This window comes from Eleutherodactylus coqui, chromosome 5 (assembly GCF_035609145.1).
Source record: "Eleutherodactylus coqui strain aEleCoq1 chromosome 5, aEleCoq1.hap1, whole genome shotgun sequence".
Taxonomy (NCBI): domain Eukaryota; kingdom Metazoa; phylum Chordata; class Amphibia; order Anura; family Eleutherodactylidae; genus Eleutherodactylus; species Eleutherodactylus coqui.
In genome coordinates this window covers 29355739-29383726 of record NC_089841.1, presented here as the reverse complement: position 1 = coordinate 29383726, position 27988 = coordinate 29355739, and the positions used below count along the sequence as shown (strand labels likewise).

The 27988-nt window shown below is 45.0% G+C and overlaps 1 protein-coding gene across 1 annotated transcript in view; it reads right to left on the bottom strand.

The window, feature by feature from the left end:
• Positions 1 to 37: 37 nt before the first annotated feature.
• LOC136629133 (zinc finger protein 665-like) overlaps positions 38 to 27988 on the bottom strand; it is a 94375-nt gene continuing 66424 nt past the window's right edge. Inside the window, exons 6-8 of the mRNA XM_066605279.1 lie at positions 11436 to 11500; positions 6334 to 6394; positions 38 to 1914 (exon numbers count right to left, since the gene is read on the bottom strand). Coding sequence (XP_066461376.1) covers positions 308 to 1914; positions 6334 to 6394; positions 11436 to 11500 — 1733 coding nt within the window. The 3' untranslated portion in view covers positions 38 to 307. The remainder of the gene's footprint in view (positions 1915 to 6333; positions 6395 to 11435; positions 11501 to 27988) is intronic.

Sequence of the window (27988 nt, the reverse complement as noted above, 5' to 3'; positions counted from 1 at the left end):
GTTAGAATATTTCACACAGATACATATAACTGCGTCTCTAAACTTGTTTCTATGTACACAGGTAATATAAGGTGGGTTATCTGGATACTATTTGTTTCTGGATAACAGATGTTTATCAATAATTACATACATTTCTTATTTATCACTTACTGCTCTAAATTGCTTCCCTTTTCTTGTGTATGACATGTCATTTCAGTTTTTACATTTTTTTGTATGGTTAGACAAAACAGGTTTAAAAAAATAGCTTTTCTGTGTGAACTTTTTAATGTTGCAGTAAATATGAGTTGCGAATAAAACATTTCCCACATTATGAACAAGAAAATGGTTTCTCTCCTGTGTGAATTCTCTGATGTTTAACAAGAACTGATTTATCTTTAAAACACTTCCCACATTCTGAACAAGAAAACGGCTTCTCTCCTGTGTGAATTCTGTGATGTATAACAAGGTTTGATTTCTGTGTAAAACATTTCCCACATTCTGAACAAGGAAACGGCTTCTCTCCTGTGTGAACGTTTTGATGTTTCAGTAAATATGATTTCCGAGTAAAGCATTTCCCACATTCTGAACAAGAAAACTGCTTTTCTCCTGTGTGAAATCTCTGATGCTGAACTAGCTCTGATTTCACTCTAAAATATTTCCCACATTCTAAACAAGAAAACGGCTTCTCTTCTGTGTGAACTTTTTGATGTTCTAGTAAATATGATTTTTGAGTAAAGCATTTCCCACATTCTGAACAAGAAAACGGCTTCTCTCCTGTGTGAACTTTTTGATGTTGTAGTAAATATGATTTCTGAGTAAAGCATTTCCAACATTTAGAACATGAAAACGGCTTCTCTCCTGTGTGAACTGTCTGATGTCTAACAAGGTTTGATTTCCCTCCAAAACATTTCCCACATTCTGAACAAGAAAATGGCTTTTTTCCTGTGTGAATTTTCTGATGTTTGACAAGCACTGATTTCCTTGTAAAACATTTCCGACATTCTGAACAAGAAAATGGCTTCTCTCCTGTGTGAATTCTTTGATGCTGAACTAGCTTTGCATTTTGTGCAAAACGTTCCCCACATTCTGAACAAGAAAACGGCTTCTCCCCTGTGTGAGTTTTCTGATGCTGAAATAGCTGTGGTTTCTGTGCAAAACATTTCCCACATTCTGAACAAGGAAACGGCTTCTCTCCTGTGTGAACTCTCTGATGTTTAACAAGGTTTGATTTCCCTCCAAAACATTTTCCACATTCTGAACAAGAAAATGGCTTCTCTCCTGTGTGAATTTTCTGATGTTTAACAAGGTCTGATTTCCCTGTAAAACTTTTCCCACATTCTGAACAAGAAAACGGCTTCTCTCCTGTGTGACTTCTCTGATGCTGAGCTAGATGTGCTTTCCGTACAAAACATTTCCCACATTCTGAACAAGAAAACAGCTTCTCTCCTGTGTGAATTCTTTGATGCTGAAATAGCTTTGCTTTTTCTGCAAAACCTTCCCCACATTCTGAACAAGAAAATGGCTTCCTTCCTGTGTGAATTCTCTGATGTTTAACAAGCCCTGATTTCTCTGTAAAACATTTCCCACATTCTGAACAAGAAAACTGCTTATTTCCTGTGTGAATTCTCCGATGCCTAACAAGATGTGATTCCTTAGCAAAACATTTCCCACATTCTGAACATGAATACGGCTTCTCTCCTGTGTGAGGTCTTTCAGGTTGTCCTGTTCTGGGACATTTATCCTGCTTATCAATCTGTGATGGATCAGAGGATGGGACCTGTATGAGAGGATCAGATGATGTATCTTTGCTGTGAAGGGCTGAGGAGATATCAGGGATAATGGCAGTATCTTCATATGTATCTTGTGTGATACCACAATCCTCTGCTTTACAATCTGCAGATATCAGACGTCCCTCTGAGCTCCCAATACCGTCATCTGCCAAGAATAAAGCAGATTATTCTGTAATACTACAAACCTTATAAATGATGCTGATATATTATAACATTTCTATACAAATAACAAGTCATGTAGCAAAATGTAATCATCACCTAAGGGTGATTTTACACAGGCTGACAGTTGCTAGTGTAATCACTGAAAAGAGCCATTATGGACGAATGTCGGCCCATGAAAACACGGGTCTTGACAGAGCGAGTGAGTGAAAAATTGCTCACTCATGGAAGTCGCTTGGTTTGCAGCTCACTTACAGACCAAGTGATTGTCGGTGCAGAAAACATCAACAAAAAGAGCAGATGGGAATCGGGACTTACAAATAACTAATTCTCGTTCCCATCAATAACATGGGGATTCTGAGGGATCTGGAAAAGGGTCATGAAAAGTAACATGCAGCAGAGTCCTCCACAAGCCCCGAGTTCCGGTCTCCGGTAGATCTACAAGCCCAAGCTACAGAAATAGTATGATCCATGCAGATGGTGTTCGGCCATTTCTGCACCAAGATTAGTTTCTGTTTTTCCATAAAGCACTCACAGGAAATCTCCCATGAAGCCGGATGTCAGTAACACACGGCGTACGGCAAATACAGAACTGCTCATCTATAAAACATCTTAGTACATACAATAATGCTATATGCTGTCATGTCAGACCAGGGCAGGACGGGGCAGGCAAAGTGGTATGTGACATCTGGGCCAGGCTCTCCCCTCGCACGTTTACGGCCACCTAGTTTGCCCCACAAAGAAAGGTATGGCAGCTCCTGCTGCTACTACTGCTGACAGTCGGACTCATGGTACTGCCGTGTCCCGCTCTTTCTCACAGGCTGACAGAGTCACCTCCTTCCTCCCTCCCCGGCTCCAGCGTTCACTGTAGTCTGAGTGACCACGCCGTGGAAAAGAAGTGAGGTCAAGCTGTGAGAGAGATGATTGGGGTTGTTTGGGGGACATTGGAGGATAATGGAGCCACTTGGAGATGGACATGAATGATATGGAAGGACATCTTTTGGTGTTTATAGTTTGATCTGGGTCCTGTAGGACTCTACTTACACCACTCATTGGGGGCACAGAGGCAGGTCACAAAACTAATTGAAGCCACAGACTGGGGGTCCCATTATAAATTGGAGCTTTTGCGGCCTTTGATGCTGCCACAGAGTCTATATTCTGGATTTAACCTGGGAACAAGTTCTGTTGTGGCTGTTGCATCTCCAGGGTCCTACCAATACTGGTCTTACAGAGTGTGGTTGGAAAATCTGATCTTTTTGCATTATTAATTGGAGCATCAGAGGTAGTCACATTACTAACTGAGGCCACAGCATGGGCCACTGTCAAATAAAGTGAGCTCCCAACGGGGGACACACAGTGGGCATATTATTGGGTGGGCACTGGTTGCAGCAGCAGCTTGATGGGGAGAGTGGGCTGAAGCAAGTTTGTGCTGCAAGAAACCTTAGTGGCAGTCTGCGACCGGAGAAAAGAACATATTATATATGATAGTTATCCAGAAAGAGGGGTAAAGAGGGGCATCCTGAGTTTTGCTCTGGGGCCCCATAGATCTTTATACGCCCGTGTTATTACACGCAGCCTGCTCACTTCATAGTTCCCTGTCATGTAGCAAGTTCTGGTCAGTAGACCTGCAGTCGGTTTGGGACACATCTGTAAAATGTGCCCGTAATGCGCTAGTCTGAAAATGGTCATATAAAAAGGCAATACAGTGCCCGGTTCTGTGGCATTGATTGATACAATGCCTGTCAAATCGCAGTGTAATATAATGCTATGACATTAAATCATACTGCAGGAGCGATCAAAGCATCGCAACCTTGTTGTCCTCCTTTGGGACTGAAAAAAAAAGGAAAAGTTAAAAAAAAAAGTTATACTAATTTAAAAAAAAAGGTAATAAAAATTTTTAAAAAGCCAAAAACCGTTTTTCCCTTTTTTTTTTTATAATCAAAGAATCTAAATAATGAAACAAAACAGATATTTGGTATCGCTTCATCCCTAAAAGTCCAATCTATCAAAATAATGTGTTATTTATCCCGTACGGTGATCGTCATCAGAAAAAAAAAAGAACCCCCGAATTGCGCTTTTTTTGGGTCACTCTGTCTCCAAGAAAAAAGGTTATAAAAAGTGATCAAAAAGTCACCAGAAACTACAGGACGTTCCACAAGATATACGCTCTCACATAGCTATGTTAACAAAAAAATTAAAAAGTTATGGCTGTCAGAAAAATGCTTTTAAAAAAATTAAATATCTTTGAAAAAAAATAAAAGTAGTACAGTAAATAAAAAATAGTCCGCATCAAAACCCGCACCAGTGCCGAAGACTGAAACGTAAAATATGACACAGATTTGAAAAGGATTTCCCTTAGCAGAAAACCTACTATGTGTGAACGCACTGTTATGTTGGTCCGCTACTCATGGGCCTGTGATATATCCCTGCCCCCAGGCTAAAATTTGCCAGCCAGCCCCTGACCATTACACAGAGCTGCCAGGAGATATATTGGGCTCCCATATAATGGGATTAATGAGAGCCCCCGAGGATGGGTGGGGGATGGGGTCTGAGTCTTTAGTAGGAGGTGGTGAGCAGAATGGCCAGCGGGAAGCAGAGTAACCTGTCATTGACCACTGGGGGGCTGCTTAAAGTGATCCAACTCCCCGAGATATAATTCCTACTGCTAGTGTGCAGAGTGCTGGCGATCACTGACTTGGCTCAGGACATATTGACATCTTTATTGACAGGCAGGCAGCAGCCAGCGGTCAGCGGGGGCCTCTGTAACCATTTATCCTGCCCTGATGGCGGACCGGCCGTTAGACTCTTCCTGATTCTGAACAAACTCTTTGGAGCCGTTAGAAAACACATCTGTAAGCCGTTACTTTATCTCCAACCCTCTTATAATCGGCTCAGATGTCATATTAGGATGAAACTACTCGGAATCTGTTTCCCAATTGTGCCCATTTATGGCAACTGGAAGAGTATTACGGTGAGATCACACACTGCGGAATTGTATAATCTACAGTACAATGTAAGGGAGTGGGATTCTAAGAAACCGCATTCACTCACAGCTGAGAGATAAGATGTGACACTGGAAATATGATTTATCTGGTCGGCCATATTCAGATGGCTGAGTGCGAGTTGTGCCCGGGAACTCGCATTGGACATCACATGGACACATACGGACTGTGTGCTGCCCCATGCTGGCAGGCAGTAGACATTGCATGTCAGATTCTGGTCCGGGAATCAAACCAGAATAGGACATGCTGTGAACCACATAAAAACATGTTAATGTTAATACCCCAATTGGCTATAAAGAGTATAAGTGCGGTCTACGTAATACATGGACAGAAGTCAGATGGGAAATAGTGGCTGTCTGAGTGGGATCTTCATGATGATCAGCACCTCGGTGTCTTCCTGCCAAGTCTCTGGTGAGCGACATCCCTGACACTGATAGCACTAAACTTACATCCTCTAAAGACTCCTCTGTTCTTTGGGTCTATGTCTCCACATTCTGGATTCTGTTATCGGGGTCTTTGCCTCCATCTTCGGTATTGTGTTAGCACACAGCAGCTTGACATCAGTCTAATAGGAATTAATGGTTCCTCAAATTCCTTTTGCATGTCCTGATCATCAGGCACGAACATTTGTACATCTGATCGTCAGGTTATGAAAAAGTAACAGCCCTGAGTGGACATACTAGTGACACTCGCTTATCAGCTGATCGATGATTTTCAGCATTACATCTCTCCATATTACCGAGGAGATGACCAGCCGGCCAATGTACATCAGCCATCAGACTAAAGATCAGTCATTCCCATAGATGTAATTCTTGGCCCGTGTAAAACAAAAAGTAAACCAGCAGCGACTGACCTGCCTACCGATCAGCGCTGGTTACATCAGATCTAGAGTTGGTCAGTGTAAAAGGACCCTTAGTACCGGAGCTGGAAAACCATTTCTCCCTCATCAGTATAGATATCATATAATAAATAGTAGTTCCTGCTCACATAAGTGTGTTTCATGTCCGTGCCATAAATGCCCATCGTGTTATAATAATAATAATCTTTATTTGTATAGTGCCAACTTATTCCAAGAGAGCGCAGCTCTCTCTCTCCCCCCCCCCACGCAACCCCCTCTGCTCACCTCCAGCGCCCCCGAATCTTTTCGCCCGAGTAGGCAGTTACTCGAAAAAAGCGATACTCGTTCGAGCAATTGCTCTAAACGAGCACGTTCACTCATCTCTAGTTATCACCTATAACGGTATCACACTTCATCCATATTTTGTTTCTACTCCGGCTGAATGGGGGAATATACAGCGGAAACTGACAGATCCCAGGGCTTATAAATCTACATAACTATCAGCAGCCGCTGACCGAGGAGAATCTGTGACTCCTCTCTGCTGTATTTAGTGGTTACTACTCACCTGGGCAGTTACCTGTAGGAATCCCCTCTTTACACTGCAGATCTTCATCCTGATACAAAAGCTGTGAGACAAATATTGTAAAAGTCAGCAGATGGTTGGAGAAGTCGTGTGGAAGGTTTTACATGACCAGAAAAGATCATAATCATCATGACGACCAAAAATGACCTAAAAGCAGTAGTTATATGGCCATGTCACAGTGGGTGCACTTTGTAGGCAAGAATTGCTCCTTAGAGGGATTCTGTCACCAAATTCATACATTTTGGCTTGGAACTGAACTACGAGTCACGGAGGGGGGCTGTGCCCGCCTCTCCCAGCATGCAAACTTAAGGCCCATTTACACTCAACAAGTGTCTTTTATGCAGCATAAAAGTTGAGCAATAACGCTCATCGTTCAGTTTAAACAGCCGCCGTTCAATAGTGAACAGCTGCTGTGTAGCTCAATGGAGAGGGGCAGGGGAGCGAGAGGAGAGAAATCTCCTGCACTACCCCGCCCCCTTCTGGGCGCTCTGTGACCCAGCCAACTGTGCTAGCTCCTGTGCAGGAGCTTGGGAGTGCAGAGACACAGGGAAGAGTGTTGGGCATTGTTTGCCCGACACTCGTCCAGTGTAAATGGGCCTTTACAGCTTTCTCTCATCTTGTGTATAGGAAGAGAGGCATCACTCTATATGCTGGGAGCGGCTGGCATGGCCCACCTCCGTGATTGCAGCTTATATGCAAGTCAAACCTAATGAAGCCGGTCCAGGCATCATCCTTCAGGCATCGGCGCTCAGATTATGGCTGTCATGATGCCAGGAGTTTGGCAATGTGGCTCTGCAGCCTCTGATTCGCTGCAATTGTTATTCGACTTCCTGTAATGTCAGTTATCACAACAGATGCTTGGACCACAGCGGGACTGCGGAGGAGGGGTAAGCACTGCTGAGTTTATTATTTTATCTCATGCAGCCCTACCGTGTTTCCCCGAAAATAAGACAGTGTCTTATATTAATTTTTGTTCAAAAAGATTTAACTTTTTTACATGTATAGCTGCCTGGACACTATTTAAATTGACTTTTTAAATTAACTGTTAGCAGGGCTTAATTTTGGAGTAGGGCTTATATTTCAAGCATCCTCAAAAAGCCTGAAAAATCATTTTGCATCCTCAAAATTTTGGGAAAATCATGATATGTCTTATTTTCAGGGTATGTCTTATTTTCAGGAAAACAGGGTATTAAAGGGATGCTGTTCTGTAACTGGATAACCCCTTTAATTGTTGTTCTAATTATGTAAACATTCCCTTTACTTTCTATTTCTTCCTAGTGAGCTCTCAGTGATGAGAAGATCTTGATAACGAATGCTATATTTTCGGACATTTTTACAATATAATTTAGAGCTAACTTAACCTCAGCATACGTCTGTGTGAAGTTATTTCGATTTGTTCCACAGATGAACGACTGCTGGAGATGCGGCTCTGAGGTAGGCACTATGTACGATATGTGGTGGAGCTGCCCTCTCATAGCCTCTCTGTGGGATGATGTGGCCCGCCTGTGTAAGGCAGTCAGCACAACTTCTCTGAATTTATCACCAGAAATGGCCCTCCTTTCTATATTCCCAGATTCTGTCTCGAGAAACAAGAAGAGCCTACTGAGTCACTTTATAATGGCCATGCGCCTCACTGTTCCCAAATACTGAAAGCGGGAGAGAGCAGTTCCAAGAGCTGCTTGGGTTGAGGCCCTGGACCATACCGAACACATGGAGGAGCTCAGGAGTTCCGACTCTAAGCCTGTACACTTCTGCTGTACATGGGAGCTATGGGACGATTTCAAAAACTCCCCAGCCTTTCTTAGGTGGCTAGAGGAAGGCCTGATCTGAAGCCTAACACAGGGTCCCAGGTCGTCTTGTGGTACCAAGATCTGATACTGCCAAGGCAGGAAAGACATTCATCCCCCATTCCCCCTGTGTATGGCCCTTTCTGTTCACCACCTAATATCTCTTTTCCTTTCTTCTCAATCTTTTTGCTTTAATTAAAACAGCTAAAATATATTTTTTATGACGGCTTGTATACAGACTTGTTTTTCAAGCAAAATCTATATGTTTCAGAGGACTCGTAACTGTCTAGTATGCCGTCTGGAGGATCTTTGGATTTTTCAAGGGCTCCCTCGATGTGTGTTGATCTGTTGTCTATGTTTAGATTAGTTTAGAGGTGCCCTATTTATGAGATGGGTCCTACTCGTAGTCCTATGTAGTTGTCACTGTTTATGGTTTATTCAAATTTAATTCAGTCAGTTTTGATCCAGAGGTTTTTTCTTTTTCTCTCCCTCCTGCTCTCTTCAGTTTTGAGAAGATTCTTATGTAAGCCTTTTGGCAGACTCATAGCCTGGGGGGGGAGGGGAAAAATTGTGTTTCCTTTTACATTTCAGAAATGACATGTTTCTAACAATATAGTTTATCTCACTTTTCTACTGTAGGTTGTATGTTTTATATTGGAAAACTTTAATAAATATATTTTGAAGGAGATAACCTGAACTCAAGTGATGCTGGTCATTGAGTGTAAAGACTAACCAGTAAGCTTTCTGGTGGCTTGACCACCAAGGGTCTTTCAGGTGTCCCTAGTTCTGAATTGTGATACATGATTGGGGTTCTTGGGGGAGGCAGGGTAATACAATTTCTAATTGGGTACGGAGGCTATCCATGTGAAGTTGTATGTCCTTATGGAATGTACTAGGATTATCACCCACGGTCATTTAGAGGTCCAAGGAAATTGTCTTATGTTCTCACCCCAGGGAAATGCAGAAGTGACAGTTTTGCCCAATGAGTCTGGTCAGGGTCTCCTGCATATAAATAGTGTTCAAATCGAATGGGACATACAAAAAAGAGCTTTCAGGTATTTAAACAGTTTCCAATCCCTGACTCCCCAAGACCAGGGGTAGAAATTATAGATGGGACTTCAGGACCATACATTGTGCAGCAGTTAGACCAAGCTGTCACTCTGACATAATCTGGAATATCATTGATTGTCTTCTGTATGCCATTCTGGGGACACAAGCCTTCGAACCAAGATTCTTCTTTTGAGTGCATCATACCAACGTCCTCCGTGATCCCTCAGCACGATACAACTATTGGGTGTCAAAGCTGGACACGTGGCACAAACTTGCGCTGTACGCTTTGGAGGTGCTGGCCTGCCCTGCCGCTAGCGTGTTATCAGAGAGGGTGTTTAGTGCTGCTGGGGGGGATCATCACGGATAAGCGTACCTGCCTGTCAATGGACAGCGCCGACAGGCTGACACTTATTAAAATGAACAAAGCCTGGATTTGCCCCAGACTTCTCTTCTCCACCGGTGGAAAGCAGCTTAACATAAAGTATCTTTAAGCTGGAACTGGAGAACCATGCATCCTCTATCACCCCAAAAAGGGGTGATAGTGCCCTCACATGTGCAAACTGCTCCTCCATTTAGCACTCTAACTTTCTGCATGTTGGGGGTTACATGGTTTATATGCGTGTCCTAGGATGTAGTTTATCTGAACTTGGAGGCTTGAATTCATTTTATTTAGCTAAGTGTTCCCTCACCCTTGTTTGAGTGGGTCCTGCTGTAACTACTGTGACGGCCACATAGCTGTAGGTCAACAAACCGGACATAGATGTTATACGGTGGCTCAATGACACTTCAGGAACATCATGCACATGTATATTTGGCATGACTAAACACGCTGTATGTTATAGGATTTCAGTTCTAAACATCTCAGATTTACTGAGCTTTATGTTCCTCTCAAAAAGTCAGTTTTACAGTAAGCATAATTTCTGTATGATAGACCCTACCACACAAGCTCTTCAGGAGGGGACACAGAGACTCTTATTACAGTTACAGCTGATGATTAGCAGTTCTTGTCACACAGTTATAATAAAGGAGATGATAGTTCAGCCCCCTGACTGTAGCTTATTTAGGTGAATACAGAAGTTAATAATAATACCTCTCAGCAGGCAGAGATGGTACTAACAATAGATACTCATGTAATATTGTGCTGATGCACCATGGCATTGATAGCTCAGAAGAGTGGAAGACAAAGCAGGGACAAATCTTATCATCAAGATAATGCCTGGTAAGCAGACAGAAGACTTCACTGCATGGAAGTAACTGCAATATCCAAAGGTGATACTCAGAGACATTAACAGCACAACCGTAAAGCAGATGAGGGGTACAGGGATGGGAAAAGGGGTTTCTTGCCAGAGTGGTGCTTAAAGGAAACGTTTTTTAAATTATATAGCTTTCAGCCATGTTTTCAGCTTTTAAAATTACAATTCCAATGTTTACGTTTGGCTTGATAAGTGGTGAAACTTTCAAACAATGATCCAGATTAAGCAAAACTGGACCTTGATCATACTTTCCCCAAGGCCTTCATGTAAGGCCTCTTTCACAGGGGCTACAAAATCTCGCGATTTTGTATCAATGAGACATCGCTACAAAACGCATGTATGTGAAGCCCACGGTTTCCAATGGCTTCTTTCACATGAGCGATGTTTTGTAGTGAGATATTGTAGCCTGTGCTTTCTAATGTTAAAATAAAAAAAGTGTATCGCACAAAGAAAAATCGCAAGTTCGTGCAATGCGATAAACAAGGAGGCTTCATAGAGAAACATGGGCTACAAAAAAAAAATCGCGGCTGTATAGAGCATGGCATTATTTTGTAGTCTTGTAGTGTTGCAGGCTCATGTGAAAGAACCCATGGGAAAGTTTGGGCTCCACATACATGTGATTTGTAGCATTGTCACATCGTGAGAAAATCACCAGTGTGGAAGCGACCTCACATACATGTTTTGAAGCTATGTCACATATGATATGCCAATATGAAAGAGGCCTAATGCACACATGTCAAACTTGAGGTTGCTGGGTCGACTCGGACCTGCTGCCTCATTTACAGTCTTACAATTACAATCAGACCTTTGAAGGCAACCATAACGCTGATGTGGCCCGCGGTGAAACTGAGTTTGACACAACTGATCTGATATCTCTGGTCAGCGATAATCCTGCTATCTCCACTGGCCTCATCACACAAGTAGAAGACATTTAATAAGACTGAAGACAAGAGCTTCCCAGCCTTCTACAGATCAGAGGGACATCTCCATCTACCTGGTGGTCCTGTGGAAGAAGAGGATGGGGACATCTCTCTGGTGGGCTTCTCTTACTGGATGGAACTGGAGGAAACACAGACAGACACTGACGTCATTCTTTACATACAGATAATAAAGTCCCCGTGGATTTAGTCCTGTCTATTACCTGGTGATGGGAACAGCTGGTGGGTCTCCATCATGGCCTCCTTGTACAGATCCTTGTGTCCTTCTAAATACTCCCACTCCTCCATGGAGAAATAGACAGCGACATCCTGACACCTTATAGGGACCTGACAACACAATATACAGTCATCACCCAGAAGCCTCCAGTGCTCTTACTGTATAATGTCCCAGCATTCCCTGCAGCTTCACCTCTCCAGTCAGCAGCTCAATCATCTTGTTGGTGAGTTCTAGAATCTTCTGTACATTGATGTCCTCATTTATATGGGGGTGAGGTGGGGGCTCCATGATTGGGCTCAGAGGTTTTCCCCATCCATCACACACAGGAGCCCGACAGCCATCATTAGAGGTCTTCTTCACTACTGTGTAATCCTGTATACGGGGAGACATTAATAAATATCACTACAGACATTTCCAGAGTCCATCACCTCTCCAGTGACATCATCTGTTATCACCATAGATAAGAATGATTTTCAATACAGTAACAAAGGCAGGCAGCGGCACTCACCAATTCCCCAATTATGGGTGTAGTGAAAGATGCAGGCTTAGAAACGGGACTGGACCCACGTCCCTCCAATATCCACTCAAATTAGTGATAGAGGCAGCATCAACGGTGTAATGAAGAATTCCATATTTGCCAGATATTTTCAAAAAGTAGAAGAAATTTTCCTTTATTCCATGGTCAAAGACAGCGACGTTTCGACCCACCCTCTGGGGTCTTTCTCAAGCGGATATAACATACACCATCTTAGCTCATGTTTAAAAAGAAGCAAACAACCAATCAACATATCACAATTACATAAAATCTCCCTCACACATGTGAAAACACATTTCTCATGCTTACCATAGGCTGGCACGTGAATGGCAATCCGCAGGAAACACTTCTGGCACCTCTGACACTCCACCCTGCGACTACAGCCCTAACATCAGGGATAGACTTGTAAGCTCCTATAAAGGAGCAGAATCAAACAGGTGGGAACTTGAAGTGCCTTGAATAAAAACTCCTTTTATTGTAATCTGTGCATATAAAAATCACAGGTCCAGAGGACTAGTTTCAGCTCCTCATGAGCCTTGATCAAGGATCATGAGGAGCTGAAACTAGTCCTCTGGACCTGTGATTTTTATATGCACAGATTACAATAAAAGGAGTTTTTATTCACGGCACTTCAAATTCCCACCTGTTTGATTCTGCTCCTTTATAGGAGCTTACAAGTCTATCCCTGATGTTAGGGCTGTAGTCGCAGGGTGGAGTGTCACAGGTGCCAGAAGTGTTTCCTGCGGATTGCCATTCACGTGCCAGCCTATGGTAAGCATGAGAAATGTGTTTTCACATGTGTGAGGGAGATGTTATGTAATTGTGATATGTTGATTGGTTGTTTGCTTCTATTTAAACATGAGCTAAGATGGTGTATGTTATATCAGCTTGAGAAGGCCCCCAGAGGGTGGGTCGAAACGTCGCTGTCTTTGACCATGGAATAAAGGAAAATTTCTTCTACTTTTTGAAAATATCTGTCAAATATGGAATTCTTCATTACACCTTTGATGCTACTTCTATCACTGATTTGAATAGATAAGAATGATGTGATGTTAAATCATCAGAATCTCTCCCCCTGTCTAGTGACATCATCTATTACCATAGATAAGAATGATGTAATGTGACATCATCAGAATCTCTCCCCTCTCCAGTGACATCATCTATTATTATCATAGATAAGAATGATGTAGTGTGACATCATCAGAATCTCTCACCTCCCCAGTAAGCTGGAAGATTATCTCTAGGGTGAGATTTAATACACTTTCCTCCATCTTGTTTCTGTCCTTCTCCATCTTTGATGAATCAATCTTGCAGGGACCTGAATGGAAAGAATATGAACCAATGTAAAAACCACAAAAATCAACATAACAATACATTTACCAGAGATAAAAGGAAACATTTCCAAGTGTTTTCCCATTACTTAAAATTGCTTCAGAACCCCTGTGTCCTTCCTGGTTGCTGTTCATCAGGACATGTGACTGCTGTAGCCAATCACTGGTTATTAGGGATAAGCGAGCACCAAAATGTTCGGGTGCTCGTTTTGAGTAACGAACCCCATTGAAGTCAATGGGCAACTCGAGCATTTTTGTATATCGCAGATGCTCCGCATAGCTGATGACTTGTCAAACACCAGAAAACATCAGAAAGTCATGGACACAACACAGAAACGGATAGGGAAGGGCAGGGGCAGCATGCATGGCTGCATCTGAGGCTCCCAGGTCCCACTATTAAGCCAAAATGGGGGCAAGAGTCTGGCATCACCCCCCTAACAATTTACTTCGGACAAACCCTCATTAGCAAGGCACATGCGCTGGCAAATCTTAGCTAAGCACCACACTACCTGCAACCATTGACAATCACTACCTGCGGGTGACACCGTTGCCTCTTCTCCTGGGTTACATGCTGGCATTGCTATCCAACCCCCGCCCCCCTCCCCCACACGATCCTGCGTCCACAGCAAACACAAAATTTTCCCTGTGCAGCGTTCAGCTGCCCTCATGCCACACGCTCGCTTCATAGCCACACCACCCTCATGTCGATTTATAAGTGCGTCTGCGATGAGGAGGAGCCGGAGACACACACTGCAGAGGGTTGGCAGGGCCAGGCAGCGACCCTTCTTTGAAAGTGTGGGCAATAGCCCACAATGCTGTTGAGAATTGATGATAAATTGCCGTACGATCATCACTCCAATCCCGTGCCACCCCCGTCACAAAATTGTCAGAAGCCGTGAGTTACATAGCAATGGGAAATCCATGTGTCCCCACACAATTCATTCTGTGTAGGTGTCAGATAGCTCAACACCGCAATGGGAAGTCTTTGAGTTCCTTGGGCTTGCCCATGCTGTTGGTGCACAAAGATGGTATTACACAGAAAGAAATCAGAGTGCCCAAACATGGCAGAGTTTCAACCCACCAAGGACCTCGGCCCACATTTCTGCCCTAGTCAGTCAGTGTATTTGTACCAGACAGGTAAAACACCGCGATGGGAAGTGTTTGTGCACTCACAGCATAGGCGAGCCCCTGGAACCCAAGGAAAGTATTACACATAAAGAAATCAGAGCGCCCAAAAAAGGCAGTTTCACCCTGCCAAGGACCTCACCTTCAGTAATCGTGGGCATAAAGCGGACTTGGATGCTAGTGCAGCTGTGAACGTCTCATTAATGCAGTAACACTGCTTTTGTTGGGCCCAAACCAGTGTCTGAGATAACTGTGGTAACACAAGAGAAAATACATGTTGCCCAGTGCTGATCCCTAGACCCCAAGCAGGAGGAGCAGGTGGCATAACAAGGCCAAGAAACCATGACCGAGGTAGGACCCGCAATAGTCTGTTTGGGAAGTACATGAGCGGGCCCTGGGTCAGGCTCAGTCACAGCCTCCACCTTGTGTGACTCAAGGTTCCGCGAGCTACATAGCAATGGGAAATTCATGTGTCCACACACTATTCATTTTGTGTAGGTGTCAGATAGCTCAACACCCAAAGGGGAAGTCTTTGAGTTCCTTGGGCTCGCCTATGCTGTCAGTGCACAAAGATGGTATTACACAGGAAGAAATCAGAGTGCCCAAACATGGCAGAGTTTCAACCCGCCAAGGACCTCAGCATCGTCGCACATTTCTGCTCTAGTCAGTGAGTGTATTTGTGCCAGATAGGTAAAACACAGCGATGGGAAGTCTTTGTGCACCCACAGTATAGGCAGACCCCAGTAACATTTCTGTAGCAAAAGTATAGGCAGACCCCTGTAACATTTCTGTGGCAACAGTGTAGGCGAACCCCTGAAACATTGGTGTACCAAGAGTATAGGTGGACCCCAGAAACATTTCTGTAGCAAGTGTATAGTCGGATCCGTGTAACATTTCTGTAGCAAGAGTATAGGAGAACCCCAATAACATTTCTGTAGCAAAAGTTCCCTGCAGAGCGAGGATTACTCAGAGGGGTTTCCCCACAAAATCGGTGAGGTTGGAGAGTCGGGGCCTAGCGTCTATACGGAGCCGTGGCCTGGATTCTAGGAGAGGAGGGTAAGTGGCGCGTGCAAAGGAGCGCCACAAAGACTGAAACCCACAGCGGACTTACCCCAGAGACTTTCAGAGAGCGGCGCCTGTGGAGGGGAACGGAGGAGAGCCCCACGCATAAAGACGTCACACAGGGTGCTTCCTCGGACAGCCCCGCGAGGGGGAGCAGCGGCAGCCGGCATGGAGGATAGCTGCAGCGGTCACACGAGCAGTGAGTACCGAGGACCCCAGTAAGCCCTTCCACCTAGCGGGCAGCTTCTCCTGAGCCACAAGAGCATCCTATCCATCTCGCCTCCCTGCTTCCCTCCGTCAAGCCCGATTTTCCGCCCGAACCTTCCGCCATCTCCCCCCCCCACCCTCTCACCCCCACTGAGCCTGCAGCCGTGAAGGGGAGCAGAGGCAATAGCTCCAAGGAGCATCCAATTTGCAAGGTTCAAACTGCGCAACGCTAGCTATCCATGAGCTGAAGATAGCCCAAAAGATGACAGACTGACTTCTAACTAGTGTGGAAAAGGTGGCCCCCTGACCCGCAGCGCGGGACACATTACAAGACAACTGTTGACCAAGGCTCTCCTGATTGTCAGATACTCCCCTGCGCATTTTCCATAATTGCACAAAATGGTGAAGGGCAGCAGAGAACGTAGCTGCGACCCGCCAGACACAACGAGAAGACAAAAAAATCAAGTCGACATGCAGAAATTCCTTAAAAAAAAAAAAAAAGCTCACATTCTCCAAGTGCCATGGCAAAATCGCTTCCTTCACAAAACATCCCAGACCAAGCGACTTAAGATTCAGAGCTAGACAGCGATATAGAAGAAGAAGATTGCGACCTCAGCGCCCAAATCTCCAAATCATTCTTACAAAAAGCACTCCTAAAAGTCACTCAACCAATAATGTCAGAACTTGCGGACATTAAAACTGAACTACAACAAATCAGTCATAGAGCGGAGGACCTAGAGGGATCATGCTCAGCCATTATAAAACATGCAAAAGCTACCACACAAGTGGTAGAGGTCCATCGCTCATACCTAGATCGAGCGCTCACTCTAATTGAGGACCAAGAGAATCGCAGCAGGCGATGCAACGTCCGGATAAAAGGTCTCCCGGAATCCTGGGCAGCAGAGTCCTTACACAAAGTGGCCGGAGAAATCTTCACAGATTTGCTGGGAGATGAGAGGGCAGCACAAATTCAAATCGAGAGAATACACAGAGCAATTAGACCCAAACCTAAAGATGGAGACCCACCAAGGGATGTAATCTGCGGACTGCTCTCCTTCACAGATACAAGCGCCATATTAAACACTACAAGAACTCGCCAGATGTTTAAATATAATGATGTACCAATACACTTCTACCAAGATATCGCACCCTCTACCTTGGCAAAAAGGCGCTTACTACGACCACTATTGGAAGCCCTAAAATCTAAAGGAATTCAATATTCCTGGCTGTTCCCGTTTGGTCTGGCAATCAATGACGCGGGGCGTAGAATGACGGTCAGAACCCCGGAAGACCTCGAAGCAATCTGGCAACATCTGAAAATAGATCCGATCGAAATACCCTCCTGGTTGCCAACACAATACGACCTAACATTTCCCCCTCTTCCGGAGGCGGAGCCTTGGAAAACAATTACAAAATCCAAAGTCCCAAAAAGCAAGAAATACAGCACAAAAACCCCATCCTAGGACACTAAAAGAGACTTCTCACGTGATGTGGTAACCCCATGGGCGAGCGGCGAGTAAGACCAACGAGAAGGAGACACAGTCATGAGACTTTTGTACCCTTAGTTACAAGACACAGTCTGCTTACAGCATACGTCGTTCGGAGCGTAAATACCATGGTTACCTGTATGAGACATTGCCCGCGGGACCCAGGTTACTCAGAAAGAGACCCCGTTCTAACCGATCTTCACAAGCTGATACCAGCATAAGATGAAAGTGTGAACTCTAGACTTGAAAGCAAAGACTCTAAAGACGACCATCTATTGGACGATTACTACCAAGTCTAAATAGCAAGCTCTACACAAGAAGGTTGAGCCAGCATAAAAAAAGGGGGCCTGGGGTGGGGTGGGCCTTGGGGGTTGACCTCCCTGGTTCCCCCCGCCTGGGGGTACTCATATCAAAGGCAGGAGAATAGACAAGTCCAGCCTATGAGGTATAGTGGATTATGTATGCAGATTGTGTCATATTGGGAATGAAGGAAACATTTGCACTCCTTGTTGTTCAGGTTTATGTGCCTTCCCCTTCCTTCTATCTCTCATGTCTCTCCTACCTCCTCCGGTTCCAGTTTACCTCTCCCCATACCAATGCGCAGGTCACAGTGCTATGACCCGATTAACAGGGAGACGGGCCCGGCAAAAGGGAGGAGAAAATTCCCCGGCTGATACAAGCGGGACTGAAAACAACACTTGACCTCGCGCTGCCGGGGGGAGCCACACATGTGAGTGAGTCTACCACACACACCACTCTTACATTCGCCCTCACCCGAGGGTGGTCCTTGGATGGGAAGGACAGTGACAACAGAGTCCTGCTAAGGGCAGTTGTCGGGGTGCTTCTGATCCACAAAACAACATTTATAGTTCTCACAACAGTTGACCGGACACTGTTCCCCCGGTCTAGAAAACTTTGTTAACTACAATTTTCCCTCCAACCGAATAGTCACCCCTCTCCTCCCCTCCCCCTTCACTCTTCACTTTCCACGTAAATCCATACTGAAACAACTTCCAAGTAATATGCCCGCAAGACATCCTGACAGAACTGACAACCCATATTGTCATCGAAATATCTTCCCTCCACAACATCAAAAAAAAAAATCCATCGCTCCAAAAAGGAAGTATAACCGTTACCACCTTTAACACTAAAGGGTTAAATTCGCCAAATAAAAGACATCATCTGCTATGGCTCTTAAGGAAAAGTAAAACGAAAATCGCATTCCTTCAAGAGACGCATTTTAAAAGTAACAAGATTCCAGCCCTCCCGAGAAACTACTTTATACAATGGTTCCATAGTTGTAACCCGACCTCAGCCTCAAAAGGAGTCTCAATTGCCATTCATAGAGATCTCCCCTTCCAGAGTGATAAACAACTTACAGACTCAGAGGGACGCTTCATATTTGTAAAAGGCACTATAGGGGGCGCTCCCTACTCCCTAGCCAACATTTATGCACCTAACACGAATCAATCTAAGTGGCTAACGGACGCTCTGCTTACATTGAAGTCCTTTGCTGTAGGCCGTATAATCCTGGGAGGGGATCTTAATGCGACACTAAACCCATTACTAGACACTTCAAGAGGAAGGTCCCAGGTCTCGCAGAGAGCTCTAAAACGGGTCCTCTTGGCCCTACAGGAATTAAATCTAACCGATTCTTGGAGATACAGTCACCCAGTAGAAAAAGACTATACTTTCTACTCGCAAGTTCACACCTCACAACAGAGACTCGACTACATTTTTGTTTCAAACAAACTCCTAAAAACTATTCAATGCTCCCAAATAGATAGCATAACAATCTCAGATCATGCCCCAATGCATACCAGCTTAAACATACTATCTAACAACCTGGGGGAATGGAGATGGCACTTAAACAAGTCGATACTGAGAGAGGAAGAATTTAAACAAGAGCTGATTAAGGATCTTACTGAATTCTTCAAGATTAACTCAAAAGACAATACAAATGCCCCCATAATTTGGGAAACACATAAGGCATTCGTGAGGGGCCTCCTCATATCCCTAGGCTCAAAACTAAAGAAACAGAAACAAAAGAAAATAGATGGCTTATTAACCAAAATCGCATACCTTGAGAAAAAAAAGAAAACTCTCAGCAGTAGAGAAAGCACAAACTGAACTAAATTCTCTTAGAGACCAATTAAAATCGCTACTTGACAAAAAGTTTGCTAAATCCTCTGTAAACTACAGGCAAAGGATTTACGCTCACGGAGATAAGGGAGGCAAGCTGATGTCAACCCTTATAAAAAAAAGCGAGAGAAAAAACGCATATTAAAGAAATTGAAAAAGTTCTGGGGGGGGTTAGGCTACATCATCCCAAGACATCGCAATAGAATTCCATAACTATTACTCAAAGCTATACAACATTGAAGAAAAACTCCCACAAACAGACCTAGAAAGGAAATACAAAAACATGGAAGTATTCCTTAAAAATCTCACACTCCCCAAAATTAACCCGGAAGAAGCAGTAGATCTACTGACCCCAGTGAGTCAAGACGAACTAATAGAGATTATAAAGAGCTTCCCAAATGGTAAGAGCCCGGGCCCTGATGGCCTCACAACAGGCTACTACAAAACACTACATCACATACTTGAACCCCACCTTAGAACCATGTTAAATGCAATTATGAATGGAGCTCAATTCCCCAAACAATGGCAGGAAGCCCACATCACCCTAATACATAAAGAGGGAAAAGACCCAACCCAATGCAATAATTACCGACCAATTTCTTTATTAAACGTTGATATTAAAATCTGGGCCAAACTAATAGCCAACCGTTTGAGCAGAATCATTCCCAAATTAATATCTGACGAACAGGCAGGCTTTGTAAAAGGAAGAGAGGGAAAGGACAACTCCGCAATACTTCTACACGCTATACAATATCCCCCTGATATTTTTGGGGATAGACGCTGAAAAAGCGTTTGATCGTGTAGGTTGGACATTTATGAGAGCAGCCCTCGAAAAATTTAACTTCCCTCACCAATTCATCGATGCCATCTTCTCCCTATATGCAAAACCGTACGCAAGAATAAAAATTAACGAGATTCTATCCCAACCATTCAACATAACAAACGGCACGCGCCAGGGATGCCCACTTCCCCCTACACTATTTATTCTCACCTTAGAAATCCTCCTCCAGGTGGTTAGACAAAACCCAGAAATCTGAGGATTAGAAGTTGGAGGGGACTGCATTCAATCCGCTGCTTTCGCAGACGATGTGCTATTCTTGATCACGAACCCCACACAAGGTCTCATTAGCTTGAATCGCTTACTAGAGGACTATGGGAGTTTCTCCAACTTAAAAGTTAACACAAGCAAATCAGTTATACTAAATATATCTCTGCCCCCCACAGGGCAGCAGAGGTAAAGAAATCCTCCCCATTTGGCTGGGCAGAGCATACCATAGACTATCTAGGCATCAAAATCACGAATGACTTAGCCAAACTATATGAGAGCAATTTTGGGCCGCTACTAACAAAAATCACATCACTCCTAACTTTATATAACTATACCCATTATCTCCTGGTTCGGAAGAAAAAATCTCATTAAAACTTATATATTGCCCAAGATCCTATACAAACTACAAATGTTACCAATACACATACCCAAATCTTTCTTCAAGAAAATCAGCTCACAATTCTCACGCTTCTTCTGGAAATATAAACGGCCGCGTCTTGCATACTCACTAATGTCCAAGAGAAGACAATACGGCGGAGTGGGCCTTCCTAATATCCTTGAATATTATAAGGCAATCAACCTATATAGATGGCTAGGGATAGTAGCCCCGATAAAAACTCCAAAGTGAGGAAAATAGCACAACAGCCCTACGGCAATAACATTATTAGGGACCTGTGGCTTCCCTGCCCCAAAACATACCGATCTAAAGACTCCAGTATCCTACTAAGGGGCATCTGCGAGACCTGGGACTCCCTATCTCACGAACTAGCCCCATCGCCATCCCCCTGCGCTCCTTTAAGCTTACTCCCTTACATAACTAAGCATCCCAAGACATGGATACCAGAAAACCTCTGGAACATCTTTGAAGGAAAATCAATCTTTGATTTACAAAGCATCATTCACGAGAAACCTAGCGCCATTATTAACTCCTTAAGCACACAAGACAAGCTGCAAGACCTCCATATCGCACACATTGCAAATACAATCGACAATTTTAAAAGAGAATATCCCTCTACAAGACTAACAACAGAATTTGAAAGCTTAAAGGAGATGTCCCGAGGCAGCAAGTGGGTCTATACACTTCTGTATGGCCATAATAATGCACTTTGTAATGTACATTGTGCATTAATTATGAGCCATACAGAAGTTATAAGAAGTTTTATACTTACCTGCTCCGTTGCTAGCGTCCTCGTCTCCATGGAGCCGACTAATTTTTGGCCTCCGATGGCCAAATTAGCCGCGCTTGCGCAGTCCGGGTCTTCAGCTTTCTTCTATGGAGCCGCTCGTGCCAGAGAGCGGCTCCGTGTAGCTCCGCCCCGTCACGTGCCGATTCCAGCCAATCAGGAGGCTGGAATCGGCAGTGGACCGCACAGAAGAGCTGCGGTCCACGAAGGTAGAAGATCCCGGCGGCCATCTTCAGCGGTAAGTATTGAAGTCACCGGACCGCCGGGATTCAGGTAAGCGCTGTGCGGGTGGTTTTTTTAACCCCTGCATCGGGGTTGTCTCGCGCCGAACGGGGGGGGGGGTTAAAAAAAAAAAAACCCGTTTCGGCGCGGGACATCTCCTTTAATAAAATCGCAAAACTCAGAATCCAGAAAAATTTCATTCCTGACCAAAAATTTCACAACAACTCGCGCCTTAGGTAGACCAACTTACATCTCCTCATGGGAGAGGGAGTTAGATATAAAAATATCAGACGCAGAACCTAAAACGATATTTAAGTCTTCCTATGATGTCTCCCCATGTGTTCGCCTTCAAGAAAACCACTATAAACTTCTATCTAGATGGTACAAAACCCCTGAATGGCTATTTACCTACAAACTCTCAGAATCAGATAAGTGCTGGAGATGTCAGGAAAATATAGATACCTATCTACACATCTGGTGGAATTGCAAGAAAATTAAACCCTTTTGGTCAGAAATCGAAAGCGAAATGGCAATAATTCTTAAAAAAGCAATTCATCTAACCCCAGACATGATAATATTAAACAGGCTGAATAAGTTATTAAACCCCCTGAAGGACAAACTCGCTGCATTTATGATAGCGGCAGCTAAGGCATTGATCCCCAATTATTGGAGAAGCCAGGCACCCCCTTCCACTAAGGTGTGGAAAGAAAAGATTAGCCAGATGTACCAGTTTGAAGAGATCCTTAGCCGGACAAATTCGACATATACTACATTTTTTGACCATCTGGTCGTCTTGGGTAAACTATTGCTCCAACACCATAACACAGGATTAACCCCCCCAGATCGAACATTTCTATTTCGATGGAAATCAGCTCCGACAGAGCTCCCACAATGCCCTTCCCATCAGATGCCACTGGAATGGCGAATAGACCACAATGGCGTAACGACATTATTAAACAGCAAACAAGAAAAGACATTAGCTGATCACATTCTTCCCCACATAGCAAACACAACCTTTAAACAACACATACTGGGAACCGAGTTAGCGCAGTAGTCTCATACCACCTTGCCTTCCCAGACGGTAGACACGATTAATGCCTTTTTTGCCGTGCCGAGACTCTCTGGTGCGACCGGGGTTACACCCAACAAAGGAGCAACGGGTGAAACACCACCCGGAGGGCTGCCTCCCCGCAATATCCCGAAACGGACGTGACCACCTGCCCCGGTGTGATTACGCTGGGGCGGGTTACCTCCAAACCCTGAAGAAAAATGAAGAAAAACATTATTTACTTATATTTCAATGAATGGATGAGGGTGCGCCCATGGTGGCACCAGAGACATGAGTTATAAACAACTAAGTGGAATAAACCGTAAAATAAACGATGGAAGTCTTAATGCGGACAACAGAGACCACCCCGCCCCACCTTGCCCCCCCCCTTCTACCCCTCTCCCCATCTCCCCTCTTACCCCGGTTATTACCATTTCACTATTTTAACAATTTATAAAGTTAATAAAGGTACAGGTGCAAGAACATATCCGGAGAGTGGTCGCTGCCGCCCACCCTGGCCCAGAGAATAAAGCCTGGAAGCCTGGATGTCTGGACCGGAGGGGGTGGCCGGGACCTATGTTTGGCTAAGAAAATATAATCATTCAACACTGTAATATACAACACTGTACATATGTTCTGATTGAACAAATTGATGTAATGCCTCGGTCAATCAAAATGCCCCTATGTCAGGTTGTAATGTTGAACACTATGTCTAAGAAAATTTCAATAAAAAGTGAATTAATATAAAAAAAAAAAAAAAAAAAAGAGTATAGGCGGACCCCAGTAACATTTCTGTAGCAAAAGTATAAGCGGACCCCAGTAACATTTCTGTAGCAAAGGTATAGGCAGACCCCAGTAACATTTCTGTAGCAAAAGTATAGGCAGACCCCAGTAACATTTCTGTAGCAAAAGTATAGGCGGACCCCAGTACCATTTCTGTAGCAAAAGTATAGGCGGACCCCAGTAACATTTCTGTAGCAAAAGTATAGGCGGACCCCAGTACCATTTCTGTAGCAAAAGTATAGGCGGACCCCAGTAACATTTCTGTAGCAAAAGTTTAGGCGGACCCCAGTAACATTTCTGTAGCAAAAATATAGGCAGACCTCTGTAACATTTCTGTGGCAAGAGGGTAGGCGTACCCCAGAAACATTTCTCTAGCAAAAGTATAGGCGGACCCCAGTAACATTTCTGTAGCAAAAGTATAGGCGGACCTCAGTAACATTTCTGTAGCAAAAGTATAGGCGGACCCCAGTAACATTTCTGTAGCAAAAGTATAGACAGACCCCTGTAACATTTCTGTAGCAAAAGTATAGGCAGACCCCAGTAACATTTCTGTAGCAAAAGTATAGGCAGCCCCTTTATCATTTCTGTGGCAAGAGTGTATGCGAACCCCTGAAACATTGGTATACCAAGAGTATAGGCGGACCCCAGAAACATTTCTGTAGCAAAAGTATAGGCGGACCCCAGAAACATTTCTGTAGCAAAAGTATAGGCGGACCCCAGTACCATTTCTGTAGCAAAAGTATAGGCGGACCCCAGTAACATTTCTGTAGCAAAAGTATAGGCGGACCCCAGTAACATTTCTGTAGCAAAAGTTTAGGCGGACCCCAGTAACATTTCTGTAGCAAAAATATAGGCAGACCCCTGTAACATTTCTGTGGCAAGAGTGTAGGCGTACCCCAGAAACATTTCTCTAGCAAAAGTATTGGCGGACCCCAGTAACATTTCTGTAGCAAAAAGTATAGGCGGACCCCAGTAACATTTCTGTAGCAAAAAGTATAGGCGGACCCCAGTAACATTTGTGTAGCAAAAAGTATAGGCGGACCCCAGTAACATTTCTGTAGCAAAAGTATAGGCGGACCCCTGTAACATTTCTGTAGCAGAAGTATAGGCAGACCCCAGAAACATTTCTGTAGCAAAAGTATAGGCGGACCCCAGTACCATTTCTGTAGCAAAAGTATAGGCGGACCCCAGTAACATTTCTGTAGCAAAAGTTTAGGCGGACCCCAGTAACATTTCTGTAGCAAAAATATAGGCAGACCCCAGTAACATTTCTGTGGCAAGAGTGTAGGCGTACCCCAGAAACATTTCTCTAGCAAAAGTATTGGCGGACCTCAGTAACATTTCTGTAGCAAAAGTATAGGCGGACCCCAGTAACATTTCTGTAGCAAAAGTATAGACAGACCCCTGTAACATTTCTGTAGCAAAAGTATAGGCAGACCCCAGTAACATTTCTGTAGCAAAAGTATAGGCAGCCCCTTTATCATTTCTGTAGCAAAAGTATAGGTGGACCCCAGTAACATTTCTGTGGCAAGAGTGTATGCGAACCCCTGAAACATTGGTATACCAAGAGTATAGGCGGACCCCAGAAACATTTCTGTAGCAAAAGTATAGGCGGACCCCAGAAATATTTCTGTAGCAAAAGTATAGGCGGACCCCAGTAACATTGTTCCCCTGCATGCAATGGACATGCTGCCTGCTCCCCGCTCCTCCCCTGCTACTTGGCCCTCGGAACTACGTCTTCAGCAACTAGCGCTGTCAGATGGGAACTTTAGCATCACTTTTTCCACCAGGGCCTTGTGGTATTGCATCACTCCCGTACCCCTTTCTACTTCGGGAATGAGAGTGGAAAGGTACTCCTTATACCGTGGGTCGAGAAGGTGTACACCCAGTAATCCGTCTTGGCCAAAATACGTCTAACGCGAGGGTCACGGGAAAGGCAGCCTAACATGAAGTCAGCCATGTGTGCCAGGGTACCAGTATGCAACACATTGCTGTCTTCACTAGGAAGATGGCTTTCAGGATCCTCCTTCTCCTCTACAGCCTATACACTCTGAACAGATGAGAGGCAAGCAGCATGGGAACCCTCTGCAGTGTGGCCAGCTGTCTCTTCCCCCTCCTCCTCCCCTTCCCCCTCCTCTTCCTCCTCCTCCTCCTCCAAAAACACGTTGAGATATAGACATGATGGTGGTTTGGCTATCAAGCAACATACTGTAATCCCCTGTCTCCAGTTCCCACCGCAAAGCGTCGGCCCTTATGCTTTGCAGCGAACTTCTCAGCAGGCAAAGCAGCGGGATGGTAATGCTAATGATTGCAGCATCGCCGCTCACCATCTGGGTAGACTCCTCAAAGTTTCCAAGGACCTGGCAGATATCTGCCATCCATGCCCACTCCTCAGTAAAGAATTGAGGAGGCTGACTCCCACTGCGCCGCCCATGTTGGAGCTGGTATTCCACTATTGCTCTACGCTGCTCATACAGCCTGGCCAACACGTGGAGCGTAGAATTCCAACGTGTGGGCACGTCGCACAGCAGTCGGTGCTCTGGCAGATTAAACCAATGTTGCAGGGTCCTCAGGGTGGCAGCGTCCGTGGTGAAATTGCGGAAATGTGCGCAGACGCCGCGCACCTTGCCGAGCAGGTCAGACAAGTGGGGGTAGTTTTTCAGAAACTGCTGAACCACCAGATTGAAGATGTGAGTGAGGCATGCCACGTGCGTGAGGCTGCCAAGCTGCAGAGCCGCCACCAGGTTACGGTCGTTGTCACACACGACCATGCCCGGTTGGAGGCTCAGCAGTGAAAGCCAGAAGTCGGTCTGCTCTGTCAGACCCTGCAGCAGTTCGTGGGCCGTGTGCCTCTTGTCACCTAAGCTGAGTAGTTTCAGCACGGCCTGCTGACGCTTGCCCACCGCTGTGCTGCCACGCTGCGCTCTACCAACTGCTGGTGACATGCTCACACTTCTTAATTGAGAGGTAGACATGGCGGAGGAGAAGGGGGATGGTTTGGAGGAGGTGGCATAAATCGCCACAGATACCAGCACCGAGGTAGGACCCGCTATTCTGGGTGTGGGTAGGATGTGAGCGGTCCCAGGCTCTGACTCGGTCCCAGCCTCCACCAAGTTCACCCAATGTGCCATCAGGGAGATATAGTGGCCCTGCCCACCAGTACTTGTCCACGTGTCCGTGGTTAAGTGGACCTTCCCAGTAACCACGTTGGTGAGGGCATGATTTATGTTGCGGGAGATGTGCTGGTGTAGGGCTGGGACGGCACATCGGGAAATATAGTGGCGACTTGGGACCGAGTAGCGCGGGACCGCCGCCGCCATCATGTTTTTGAAAGCCTCCGTTTCCACAAGCCTATACGGCAGCATCTCCAGGCTGATCAATTTGGCAATGTGCACGTTTAAAGCTTGAGCGTGCGGGTGCGTGGCGGCGTATTTGCGCTTTCGCTCCAACGCTTGTTGGATGCGCAGCTGAATGCTGCGCTGAGAGACATTGCTAGATGGAGTGGAGGACGGTGGAGGTGAGGGTGTGGGTGCAGGCCGGGAGGCGCTCGTGCCTGTGTGACAGGCTGGGGCACAGGGGGAGAGGCAGTGGTGTGACCCGAAGGTGGTAAATGTCCTTCGTCCCATCTTGTGGGGTCCTTTTTTCCTGCTCCGCTGGCACTGAAATCTGTTATTCACAAACCTATCAGGCCCCCTAGTAAATTCTTTATAGATTAACGTCGGTTCCCTTTCTTTTAGTCTTTTTCACAACACTAATTTTATACATTACCTCAGGTACAGCTGAATTTTAGCTTTACAGTCAAACCTCTAGTTTGGTTGTCTTCTAGTTCAGCCGATATCCAGTTTCACTGATTTCTCATGCCAGAATTTTGCCTCTAGTTTTACTGGCTGCTTCTAATTCCATTGGCGGCCACCGGCCCACGTGGCCTCGCTGCTGACATGGCCCACGTGGTCTACTGCTCAGCGCCTCCTCCTGATGCTGAAACGTAACCAACCCTTCTCTAGCGTCGCTGTGGGCGCTAGTAAAGCAGTACTGGAGTGTAATGTAAGTGGCCATGTTTACCCATATAAAACAGTGATGTCACCTGCACTCCTATGTAACACCACTGATAACACACTAAGGAAGCGGAGGATAGATAATGATGCCACCTGCAGTCCTATGTAACAGCAAAAAGAACACAGTGATAACGCTAAGGACAGATGATGTAGTAGATGTGAC